Source organism: Elephas maximus, chromosome 15 (assembly GCF_024166365.1).
Source record: "Elephas maximus indicus isolate mEleMax1 chromosome 15, mEleMax1 primary haplotype, whole genome shotgun sequence".
In the NCBI taxonomy this organism is placed as follows: Eukaryota; Metazoa; Chordata; class Mammalia; order Proboscidea; family Elephantidae; genus Elephas; species Elephas maximus.
In genome coordinates, this window is record NC_064833.1 from 37928839 (window position 1) to 37942284 (window position 13446).

A 13446-nucleotide genomic window follows, 5' to 3' on the forward strand; every position below is an offset into this window, starting at 1 on the left:
TTCTGATGGCACAGTGGTTTAGTGGCGGTTTGAACTCACCAGCCACTCCATGGGAGAAACATGTGGCAGTCTGCTTCCTTAACGATTACAGCCTTGGAAACCCTATTGGGAAGATCTACTCTGTCTTATAGGGTCACTATGAGTCAGAATTGACTTGACAGCAGTGGGTTTGGTTTGGTTTGGTTTTGGTACAGCAAAAGTAAAAACTAGCCCATATCACAAAAATATGTTCAACTTCTAAGGTAATCACTGGGTTCCCAAACATGCACTAACAAGAAGCAGGCTATGAAAGCTTTGCAGCCTCCAATAAAAGATTACTCTTCAATGCAAAGCTTTGTGGCCATGAAGATAAAGGACAAAGAAATATTTCCTACAGAACAGAACCAGGGTTGCCAGAGAAGTAAACCAAGGAACATACTCCACTGCCAATTTTGCCAATGCTGTCCAATGTGATTTGATAATTCCTATGGATAACTGATGCCCTTGTGAGAGTTCCTATTCTTTCTTTAAATGGGAATGGGAATTTTAGTTTTGTTATCCTATTGCTACTACCATTCAAACTGGATTGAAGGCAGATAACTTGTCTTTTGACTTATAGGTCACCATAACATGAAAAGTCACATCTGGATATGAGAGAGAGGACTACGCATTACTCAGAGATCCCAGAATGGAGTACAGTTCTACCCTGAAACACATGGAGTCACCAGGAGTTAGAATCGACTCAACAGTAATGAGTTTGGTTTGGTTTGACAGGGTCTTGGGAGGCTGGCGAAGCTAACCTGTATGTTAAGGACCAAATTTTTAAAGACTTTGAATGTTGAGGTTAAAGGCTTCATTTCTCAGGAGATGGAAATCAGCTGAAAATTTTGGAGGAAAAGTAGGTTCAAGATTAAGATGCTATTTGAGAGGACTGATATAGGGACACAGATGTTAGATTGGAGTGGGGAGATTCAGTGAGGTTCAGCAGGTTAGAAGGCTATCAAATGATTTCAAAGTTCAGCTAATGTGGTCCTGAACTATCAAGGTGACAGTAAGAATGGAAAGGAAGAAAGAGAACCGAGAAGAGTTAGGAAGCATTTGCAGCAGAAGATGCCAACTGGTGGTGCTTGGGCCACAGCAGGTCAACAGATATGTACTGTTTGGCCCAAAACATGCTTAAAATTTTTGATCTAGTTCCCAACATTTTCAAATTGAGAGATTTTAAGTAAACACACAGATTTATAGCTTCTCTTGGGAATAAAAAAGAGTAAATTTCCCAACTCTGGGCCCATATTCAATTTGGCATCAATTAGCTAGAAAGAACCGAGTATTCACCACTCCTTTTTGGATGGGTAAACTTTCTCTAGTTTTTGGGTGTCCTTGCCTCTCCTTTTTGTCTTATATCTGGCCTATTTCACTGATGTATGCCACCTCTCTGGCCCCTAATTTGTAAGAATGATAAGGGAACAACTGATGATTGAAATGGCTAAAATAAATGGTCCTTTCATTTTATTCTTATTAAACAAAATCTATATTTTCATAATTAATACTTCAAAACCAGAATTGGTACTATCATTTTAATGTCAGCTTTCTCTTCAATTGTCCAAATAATATTATACACAAATAGCATTAGGCTAATCTACCACCTTTCAGTTAGAAGCCATTACAATATGAGATAGAACTAATTTACAGAATGATCTTGTCTGATCAATAATAAAGTTCTACTTAATAACTGCAGAAAGCATTTACATTAAAACATAGTCCATAGCAGCAATGGAATGCTGCCATTAACAACTTCCAAGTGGTTTTCTTTTCTAAGTTATTATATACAAGACTGTTCTGGAGGGAAGTTCATCCCCATTACTGTTTTTAAATGTAGTGAGCCTACTGAAGGATGAGAGCAAACTAGGGTTAAACTTGACTTTAATATTAAAGTTTTAAATTACTTTAAGGGTACTGCTTGGACACTTGGCAGCGAAAGAGTCTGAATCTTAGATTAAAAAGGTAATATTTGATAAGCACTGTTGCTTTATCTTTTTAATTTCAAAATCTTTTGCTTCACTTTATCTTCCTAGAATGTAAACCTAATATAAATATTATGCAACTGTTGAAAATGGCATGAGCTCATTTAAAAATTACTTATTAAATACAATTGATCATAATCTAATAAAAATAATACTCCCTAAAAGTAGAGTAGCCAAAACTGAGTGCCTCGTATTAGTATTATGAAGATGTGCAAAAAACTATCATGACTGCTTTTTAAAAATTCCAGGTCACATGTTTACTTAAAAAGTAGCATAAATATAATGGATGACAGTCAGTTATACTGATATTCAGAACTATACACTACTATTATTAATAGATACTTATTGAATACCTCCTGTGCTCAGTATGATGCCTGTACTTAGAAGGGTTACATTTAAGAGTATGGAGAATTTTTTATTACAAAATCTTTATTTTAATCAGATGGGACTAGTGGTAAGAATTATTAAATGTATTATTTACCATGCACAAGGATTAGAAAAAGATAGTATCTTTTATAGTCTTCTTTATGGATGGGTTGTCTCTTAAGGAGTAGAAACCAAAAAACCGAAGCCGACTCATAGTAACTTTATAGGACAGAGTAGAACTGCCCCCATAGGGTTTCCAAGGAGTGGCTGGTGGATTTGAACTGCTGACCTTTTGGTTAGCAGCTGAACTCTTAAGCACTGTGCAACCAGGGCTCCAGGAATTAAATAGGTCTATTTTTTTTTTTTTTTTAGTTCACCTTTATATTAATTACGCATAGCTTCATTATCATATGAATAGAACTATTCCTCAGGGTTTTTTTTGGTGATTTGTAAACAATTCTTGCTTTTAGATGGCTTTGCTATAATTAAATTTTCAAGTTAGCCGCATGTAAAAGAAATAGAATGAGGTATAGTATAAAGTATAAAGTCGACAGAATCTCTTCTATATGACTGTCAAGCCGTATTTGAACCAAAAAAGGTCAAATTCATCACTTAAAATGGAGATAACTGAACAAGAATCATTAGCTCAGAGCCATGGGTAACCTTAAGATAGCCTCTGAGAAACAAGATCTGCCAAGTATTAGAGATTGTGCCTTTTTCCTACATTCTGTGTATCGCTAACCATAAAGGTTGGCAGTTTGAATCCTCCAGGTGTTCCTTGGAAACTCTATGGGGCAGTTCTACCCTGTCCTATAGGGTCACTATGAATTGGAATGGACTGGATGGCAATTTTTTTTTTTTAATGGATGAGAAGCTGTATGATCGTCTCTCCTATTAAGAATGACAACAATTCCTTGATATACTTCCTCTTTCTTATAATTACTCACAACGTTTAAAAAATTCTACACAGAGTATCGTATTTTTACATAAAGAATGCATGCCTTCTGCGTTTGTTTGCCCATGCCCCCCCCACCCATTGCAGGTATTTTCCATAAACATGATATGCTAATTTTTTTTAAAAAAAGCAACATTTGGAAGAGGAGTAGCATGTCAGTGCTTGTGAGGGTGCCCGTTTTTGCGTAAAGTAGGATAATAGTGTACATTAAAGAGGAAGACTCAATGTTGGGGCCAAGTGGTTCATATAGTGATGATAATATTTATCTCATAGAATTAAAAGATAAAATAAACATAATTTAAAAAAAAATTTAGACATAGTTAAATAACATGTAAGGTACTATTATCAATTTTGTATTTTTTTAAACACAGAGATTCAAGAAAGATCTGGACTATCTGAGGAACAAGGGTGCAAACAAAACAAAAACCACTTCTAAGCATCCAAAAATGATGCCATAAAGACAAGTCAACAAATTTCACGTCACATATTTTGCTTATAGGGATGCCCCTTTCATCCTCACTGCAGTCGGCCCCATAACTTACGAGACTTACGATCTGCTAGCAAGTTGCTTAACTTCTCTACCTCTCAGTTTTCATATGTGTGAATTGAGAATAATAATAACCACCTTGAAGAATTATTATGAAATTAAAGGAATGTGGCACATAGACAGTACTTAATAAATAGCAGCTATTACTTTTTTTTTTTTTTTATTACTTATAGTACTTGTTTTTCAAGACCATAGGATATTACAAGGAAATGCAGTATACTAACAAAGAAACAATATAGAGTGTAGTTAGGATTCACAGGCTCCAGAGACAGGTTATGGGTTCATATCCTAGCTTCACCACTTAAACTAGCTATGGACTCTGGGCAAATTCCTTTCTATGGGGTGGGGAGCCTACTCCTAAAAGCTCCTGTGAAACTGAGAGCTATCATTGACACCTGAATCTGTTTAACCCTCACTTTCTCAGTAACCCTTTTCTAACTCCTAAATTAGGTCTTCTTATTATAATGTCTCATTGCACTCTGTCCTTCACCTTCCCAACACCTGTCACAGCTATAATCATATAATTACTTCTGGTAATGTCTATGTATCTCCATTACACTGTAAGCTATAAGACAGTAGGGAGCATATTCACCCAGTTCACAGACTACCATAAAAAAAAAAAAAACCATAGTTACTAACATATCAAATAGCCTCAATAAATATTCTTTTTGAATGAGTGACTGAATGAAAAGATTATAATGTCTCTATAGACTTCTTGGAGCCCTGGTGGTGAAGTGGTTAAGAGCTTCGGCTGTTGACCAAAAGTTCAGCAGTTTGAATTCATCAGCTGCTCCTTGGAAATCCTATAGGACAGTTCTGCTGTGTCCTATAGGGTCACTATGTGTTGGAGTCGACTCAACAGCAACAGATTGGATTTAGGTTTTATAGACTTCTTGGCATTTCTTGCGTACAATAGTAATGTCTGCATATCCTATTATAAGAATGAAATGAGGGTATGAACTGGAAGACAGATTACATTTGAGTTTCTTTAGCTATTGCATTATTTCTGGCAAGACCAAAAAAAAAAAAAAAAAGACTAGCTTTAAAATAAAAGCCAGCTTACTGAACTGATTGGTTAATTTAGTCAAAGTACACGCATTAGTAGACCACTACACTCTTTTTTTACTCTCTTTTAGTAAAACCCTGGTGGCATAGTGGTTAAGAGGTACAGCTGCTAACCAAAAGGTCGGCAGTTCGAATCCACCAGGTGCTCCTTGGAAACCCTACGGGGCAGTTCTACTCTGTCCTATAGGGTCGCAACGAGTTGGAATTGACTCCACCAGGTGCTCCTTGGAAACCCTACGGGGCAGTTCTACTCTGTCCTATAGGGTCGCAATGAGTTGGAATCAACTCGATGGCAACAGGTTTTTTTTTTTTTTTTGGTACTCTCTTTTGAAAAGTTTCTCTCAACCAGCATGAAAATCATGTTGTAATGGATATACTTTTCTTCATAAATTAGAATGTGTTTCGTAGTTATTACTATAATAACATATTGCTGAGTAAGCTCCTGAGCGTGAGATATCCACATAACGTTCATGTGTCCTGTGTGGTAGTCTCAGCAGAACAAAACTGTTGAGAAGCACTGCTCCAGGCTGTGATTTCTAACTTTTACAACTCTGCAGGGTATTTTGAAACATGTTCAAAAATCTTAGGACTTTCAAGGGTGCTAGAAGTGTTTCAAAATTAAAGCAAGTTAAGATTTCTTCTCTTGGCTGTAAAATGACTGTAACCCAGTGGAAAGACCTCTCACTTACGGGGAGTTCCTCCTCTCTAGTTACTAGTAGAGGAACTGTACATTTCACTTTAAAAATGCTGTATTCTTTATGGAATATTTTGTCTTGGCAACTCAAGGAGCCATATTATGGGACAGAAATGTGTTCCAGTTTCCCATGTATAGATGTAGCAATTTCCTTTGGGATTAGTCTGTATGAGCCAAAGTTAAAGGAATGTACTCCAAATTTTGAAAAATTTTCACATTTATATAAGTTTTTCTTGCTATCTCCAAAAGGATGAGTACTTTATAAACATAATCCTAGTTGCAATTTAAGGAAGAATGATGATAGCTTACTTGAAGCAAACTCAACACTGAAGACTTGGTATGAAAATCAAAAGTTAAGAAGTGAATCCATGATAATGTATGTCTTGTTTAAATATGTATTTTCTGGCATACCTGGGCTTGAGTCCTAGATTTACCACTTACTAGGTATGTGACTATGGCCAAGTATACACAAATAATAATTTAGTCTAGTTTGGAGTTAGATGCATAGTTTGTATTGCTGACTGCCTAGGTTCAAATGCTACATTTATTAACCACTGTCTGGGTGACCCTGGGCAAGTTTTTGAACTGCTCCCCACCTCAGTTTCCTCATCTATAAAATGGGGATAATAAAAATACTTCCTAAAAGTTGTGGGCCCAAAAGAGTAAATACTTCCTAAGTTTTTACAACAGTGCTTGGCTTATAATAAACATTGGAACTTTTAGCTACAATTATGGTCATTCATTTATCCAACTTGATTCTCCAATTTCTTGACTTGTTTAAATTTTCTGGAATTTTAAATATTTCTTAATTATACAAAACAAGTGAAATATAAATGTACAAACAAGAACAACAAAAATTTAGAGTCATGTTTCTATAAGGAAGTACCCTACTCTTATCAATACGCTACTGATACTGTAGGGTAGCAAACTTATTGCAACAATAACCCTAGAAGAAACTGGGATGATTCTAGCTAATGAATAATTGAGAAGATGACTTTCCAGACATATTGTTAACCTCTCATTTCTCCTTCCTCTTCCTCCACCCCCAGGGAAACTAGGAGAAAAATCTATTTCTACTTGTTCTGAGAAAGTTCGTTTCTTTTAAATCAGAGCTTATTACAAATGTCTTACTAAGAGGTAACTGTCACAGAATAAAAGCAAAGCAAACTCTACCATATACAATAACAAGTTAACATGATGATAGTAACTACCACACTCTGGATACACACCTTTCTAAAGAAGAACACATTGTTTACAACTAACATATGCATAAATTTATAAACAGGTTTTCATATGTCAGAGTGCTATTATTTAATTGTAGACTGATTTACAACCTATATTTTCAGTGTTAGTTGCTCAATCTTAGAGGAAAGTTCTTTGTGTAGAAAACACATGTTCTGCTATTTGAAACTTTATGAAGGGCTTGAAACCACTTGGTGAAAAGTTGAAAACAGTGCGGCTCCCTCTCCGTTTTTCTCATTAACTTAATTATAGTGGCATCGTTCAAACACCAGAGACAGACAACCAATGGTGGCATTCATAGTATTATGCTTGCAAACAAAGTTACAAGTGTCTGTAACACAATTCGCCTTTAGTACCATCAACCTTCGACCTATCCATTGTATAACCACCTCCCCTTATCCAGATTTCGAGTTTTCACAGGCTGAGATTCCCGTTTCCGAGTCTTGCTACTGCTTTTCCCTTCAGTCTTCAAGTATTTCTGTTCTTGAGGCCAAATGCTAATATCAAGACTGCAAGACTAAACAAAACAAACAGGGTAGAGTGCACCCAACAGGCCCGCCTTGCCTCCCTCAAGTCTATATCCCCATTCAATTTACAAGCGCTTCATCATTCAACTTTACTAGGAGCTCTCCAAAGAACCAGTGAACCTAACTTCTCCCCCAGCTTCGCGGGGGCGCGCCAGGGTTGCCTCGCCCTCCCCACGGTCCCAGGGAGCGGAGGGGCTGCAACACTGCGGCTACAGTTCTCCCCCTTCCCTCCTGCCAGACACCAACTTCGCGAGCTACAAGCAGACAACAGCTACGGGGGCTGGTTGCCTCACCTCCTTCTTCCTCCTCCAGGGAGTTCATGCAAGGAAAGTAGCCCGCTAGCGCCTCGAAGGAGGCGGAGAGGCTGCTCCGGCTCTGAGAGCGCTGTATGGAGCGGCCCGCGGCGCTGGCGCCCCCTAAGCCCTGCCGGCCCATCTTGGACGAGTACCCGCTCTTCCCGCGGTACAAGATACGAGGCGTCTTGGCGGCTGGGGCGCGGCGACCGCAGCGCTTCGGGGGCCGGTGGGGCAGGGGCCGGGACGGTGCCGCGGGGCCTTGGGGCTCTGGCCCCCGCCTCCCTGACCCGGTCCGCCGGAGACGTGGCTCTGCTGGCTGCCAGGGCCCCACTTACTGAGGAGGGGCCGGGAAGGTGGCGGGCGAGAGCCGGCAGCTGCTCGCGGTGTCAGCCCGGGGTCGCGCCCAGGAGGGAGTTAGGCTCCTGGAAGCCGGAGCTGCTGAGTCTCGCCTCCCGCCCCTCGCAGGGAGACGCCGCCGCTGCTGCTGGGGTTCCCGCCAATCAGCGGCCGGCGGGGGAGGCGGCGGCGGCAGCTCGGCCAGGCGAGCAGCCCCGAGCGCGGGTCTCGGGCTCTGGGCGACCAGGACCTGGACTGCGGGCCCTTCTCATTTCCTCCTCTTCCCGGCTCTGGTTAAGGCCAGGGAACGGTGACTAATTACAGGCAATCAATTTCGCATAATAAAATTGGGTAACGGAACACGCAAATTTTCGGCGGCGCCTTTCCCTTTCGTCAGCTTCACTTGCAATTTGTTGCACTGGAGGGGAGGAAATACTGACATTTTCTTCAAATCATAATACAAAGGAACCCCAATTTTTAACAAATTCCACGAAAATCTAGAATTAAAGCTTTCTCTTTTACTTTGTTAAAAAGGTCAAGACTCGACAGAAAAAGAGGTTAAAAAACATCAACGGCCTGAAGAACACTAAACGAAAACTATGTCTATCGATTTTGCTTTAATTTCAATGTTTTTAATGCTTTTTCTCCAAATTAAATATTCTGAGTCAGAAAAGTGCCACATTTTTTGTAACCTTAGACAAGCCTCTCAATCTCTGTTTCTCTATTAAAATTAAAAAAAAAAAATTGCAAGGCGGTGGCGGTGGAAGGGTAAAAAAACCCAGTGCCATCGAGTCAATTCCGACTCATAGTGACCCTATAGGACAGAGTAGAACTGCCCCATAGAGTTTCCAGGTGGAAGGGTAGGGTACAATTATTCCAGCCGTAGCCAGGCCCACAGCATTAGTGAGTATGTATTTAAAAAAAAAAAAGAAGTTGCTGTCCAGTCGATTCTGACTCATAGCGACCCCATAGGGTTTCCAAGGAGTTGCTGGTGGATTCTAACCGCCGACCTAGTTAGCAGCCTAACCTCTGTGCCGCCAGGGTGAATTTAGAAGTGTTTTGTAAAATATAAATTATACAATCTCAAATAGTTTTTTCATTCAATAAATATTTCCTGAATATTATGGTAGTGCAAGTTCTTTGCTAGATGTACTGGGAGATTAAAACATTCATTTAACATTGAGCTCCTAGTGTATGTCAGGTACCTTTGTAGACACTTAGGATATACTGGTGATCAAAACAGCTAAAAAGCCCTGCTGTCATGGAGCTTACATTCTAGTGGAAGAAGAGAGACACAATCAATCAGTAAATTACACAGTGTTAAAAAAAAAAGAGATAAATGCAAATTTAAAAAAGGGGGGGGTATGGAGATAGTCTGCAATTTAAAACAGCATTGTCAGTGTGGGCCTCACTGACAAGGTGACACTGGAAGGAAGATTTGAATAAATTGAGGAAGTTACTCCTTCATATATTCCAGTAGAACATTGATAAAACCAGGAAACATTATGAGCACTTTTTCATACCAAATCACTTTTATCCAGAGAATAGAAAATTTTTTATTAAATGAGATTTTTCATTAAGACAATAAAGAGAATCACAGAATTTTGGAAACTAAAAGGGCTTTACTGAAACTCATCTAATTTTTTTGAAACTATGGTCAAATAGTGAGTCATAAAAATAATTATGTTTTTATCAGCATTTTAAAATAATATATAAACTCCTTTGGGGAAGTGGTGGCAGAACTCATAACTGAATAGAATAAGGAATAAATCAACGTGTTAAAAACATATAAACCAGAAATATTAATTTAGGTAATAGTTTTGAATGAATGTACTATATATAGTTACATATGTATACATAGTATATTCAAAACCAATTCTTTAAATCCTAAAATCACTTTTTGTTATATAAAATATCTTTGAATTTAAGTCAAGAGAGCTAAAACCCATAAAGTCAACGTTTTTATACTGACTTCAAATTGCTTAAAGGCATGGGAAGTTACCCAATTTCATCTGAATGGGAAATCCAAAATAACAAAATTTTCTCCCAACCCCAGCTTCATGCTATATGATACAGGTAAATATTAAGCTTTTGTGATTTTAGTTTTCAAAAGTATTTTTAGTTTTTACTCAGCAAATTTATAAAGCAAATAGCTGGTGTTACACTTTAGCAGTTGGTCAACCCAAAACTTTCACAAAAGCTGATGAAGTCAAAAGATACTTAGAGTATCAGAAGACAAAAAAGAAAGATTAAGTGGTCAGCATTTTCATTATTTTTGCAACGAGACCAACAATAAAATTTGCCTTTCCCTCATAACTGAAAATGTCCATGGAAGTATGAAAATTAATTTATTGATTAAACAGTGGTGATAAGATTTGAGAAATGAAGAAAAACAAAACAGAACAAATCCTGAAGGCCAAAGTCATAAGCCATAAAAGCAGAATAGCTAAACAATACAGGGAAGAATAAATATTTGGACTCTAATATTAATTCTGGCCCTTCATGTGTAATAATAATGATGATGATGAAAGCTAAATAACATTGTTCTTTATATGCATTACCTCATTTAATCTTCATAAACTCTATGAGGTAGTTACTCTCATTACTCCCATTTTGCAGACAAAGAAATTGATACATATTCATTCAACAAATACTTGTCAAGTGCCTACCACATGCCAAGCATTATTTTATGTACCGGGGATATAATAAAAAAGTGAATAAAATGGACAATAATCCCCGCCTTCATGGTGCTTACACACTAGGGAATAATAGCTAACACTTCTTATTGCGAGGTGCCATCGAGTTGGTTCTGACTCACAGAGACCATATATACAACAGAACAAAATGCTGCCCAGTCTTGCACCATCCTCACAACTATTGCTCTGTTTGAGCCCACTGATGCAGCCACCGTGTCAATGCATCTCGTTGAGCGCCTTCCTTTTTTTCACTGACCCTCTACTTTACCCAACAGCTAACACTTACATTCCACTAACTGTATGACAGGCCTTTTTCTAAACAACTTTACATGCCACTAAATCAACTTATTTAATAATCACACAATCTAATGAGGAGACACTATTATTATACTCATTGTATAGATGAAGAAACTGAGGCATAGTGAAGGTAAGTCTCTGTCCTAAGGTCACACAGGTTATTAAGAAATGGAACCAGGATTTAAATCCAGGAAGTTTGGGGCACAGTGTGATAAAGTAATTTGTCCAATGTCATTTTACATCCAGCCTTTTTAACTCCAGAATCTATACTCTTAAGTGCTAAGTGACACTACTTAAAAGAACCCACTGACATCAACAATTAGGCAATGGGACTGTCAACCGAATTGTGTTTCCATGTCTGAGGAACTTTCAGCGTGGTAGTTCTATTTTACAACATGATCAGTTTATGTAAATTCTCATTTAGCTATAGCCAGGAATCCAAAACTCTTATCTGAATGTCCTCAAGAAGTTTTAGGAGTCAGTGTACGGGTGTGACTTCAGGCAGGATCACATGAACAACTCAGCCTCCAGAGGATATAGGAAATACATACTCATGAAATTTGCAGTTCATTGGTATTTGGTCACCTCTGATTATATATTTCAAAAAATGAGATGGAGTCAATCATTAGTCAAACATTTTAGATAAATAATTCCAAAATTTAGAAAAAGGGTGTTCATCCCTTCTATACAGCATCTATACAAGTTTTAAAATATTCACGTGAAGTGTCATTTTCAAGGAAAAAACAAAAGGATTTATATAAAAAAGGAAACACTTTCACTGATAAAATTAAGGATGATTCAATGGTAAAGTCTACAGATAGACTAGAAAGAATGTATTTAGAGAAACCTATTTAAGACCAGGAAAAAGAGAAGTGCATAGAATGCCACTCTTATTCAGTCATTCAGATAGTTCCCTTTCTAATGTATGATGGTCTTCACACTTTCCTTCATTTCCTCATTCATTCATTGGGATATTTACTGAGAACCATATACCAGACTTTTTTAATATCTGCAGGTAAAATATACACTAAACATGGGTTTGGCTCTCAAGTTGCTCAGAGTCTGGTGGGGGCAGGGGAGGACAGGGAGAATGACGGATAAGAAAAACAAATAACTGCAACATAATGGAATAAGTAGTAATTACTGACTGGTTTTAGGCACTCTGGTGACAGAACAGGGAGTGACTAACTCTATTTACATGGGCCAAAGAAGGCTTCCCAGAAGAAGAGATGTTTGAGCTGCATCATGAAGGATGAGTTTGGTAGGCAGAAAATACGGGTGAAGAAAATTGAAAAGTACTTTGATCATAATGACTATATACTCCTATACTGGATCTCTGGAAATGGGGATGGTATGGGGCTTCCTATGAGGAAGGCTTTTTTCCCCACTCTCTCTAGGCAAGTAGTAGTCCTAAGGATGGTTTCCAAGATGGAGAAACTCCCTGCTCCACTATTCTGTTCTTCTATTCCAACCAACGCCATAGCTTTGTGATAGATTTATGCAAGACCTTCAAAGTAATGTTAGAACATTCTCGAAACATTTGAGAAAAAAAAAAAGACACATTTCTTTTGACTATTACGATTCCCTTGGAATTCTAGATGATCACCTGCAATTTCTCATATTATTATGAAATAAATAGCACCTTGAGATTTTGTAGGTGTAACCATTCTGCATAATACACAACATGATCTAAAAATTTTACATAAATTTAAGATACCAATGCCAATGATTTTATGCAATTTTTGTAAGAAGTGTGTGCATTAAAAATTTGCCATATTATTCATTCATTATTCATTTACTCACTCACTGTCCATTTACTCCTTACACCATGCTGTGACTAGAATAGTATTACGTATACATGGGGAATATAGGAACTCCCTTAATCACAATTAAGTCTAATTCCTACTTGCTCCTGTTCCTTCTTTTTGTTTTATTGTTTTTCATGTGTTCACTTCAACATACATGGTAGTAAAGACTTCTTCTGATTAACATTTTGTTTAATTAAGTAATATAACTGGTTTTAAGTTGCTTATACTACCAGATACCACGCTGACACAAAAATAGAATATTTAACACTTTTCAGAGATGTGTCAACTTAACTGTCTGATGAACTTTTCCACTTGTAGAGATCTTAATTATTTTTCATTATATATGAAGGTACAAGTACAAGAACGAACTCATCTAAAGTTGCTAAAGACCAAAGGCAATATCCTGTCAAAGCACTAAAAATGGCAGGATTTTTAATTAGTCTATTAAAAGAAATAAAAACACAACAAAAACGTGAAAAACATTCATGTTACATAGATTCAGGTCAAAATCACTCGGATTGTGCATAAGCGAACGGCTGCTCTAAGTTCTATACGTAGCTCACTACATTGGGTAAACAGTTAAGACTGTGCAACGTGGCCAATTTAAGAATAAA

At 37.7% G+C, this 13446-nt stretch overlaps 1 protein-coding gene across 29 annotated transcripts in view; it reads right to left on the bottom strand.

Annotated features, from left to right (window-relative positions):
• RIMS2 (regulating synaptic membrane exocytosis 2) overlaps positions 1–13446 on the bottom strand; it is a 647490-nt gene that overhangs the window by 17470 nt on the left and 616574 nt on the right. The window contains exon 1 of one of the 29 annotated variants that reach the window (XM_049853954.1): positions 7693–8122. The exons of the other annotated variants lie outside the window; for them this stretch is intronic. Within the exon in view, the coding sequence (XP_049709911.1) occupies positions 7693–7834 (142 nt within the window). The 5' untranslated portion in view covers positions 7835–8122. Of the gene's footprint in view, positions 1–7692; positions 8123–13446 lie in introns of those variants that run through there. 29 annotated transcript variants of the gene reach the window in all.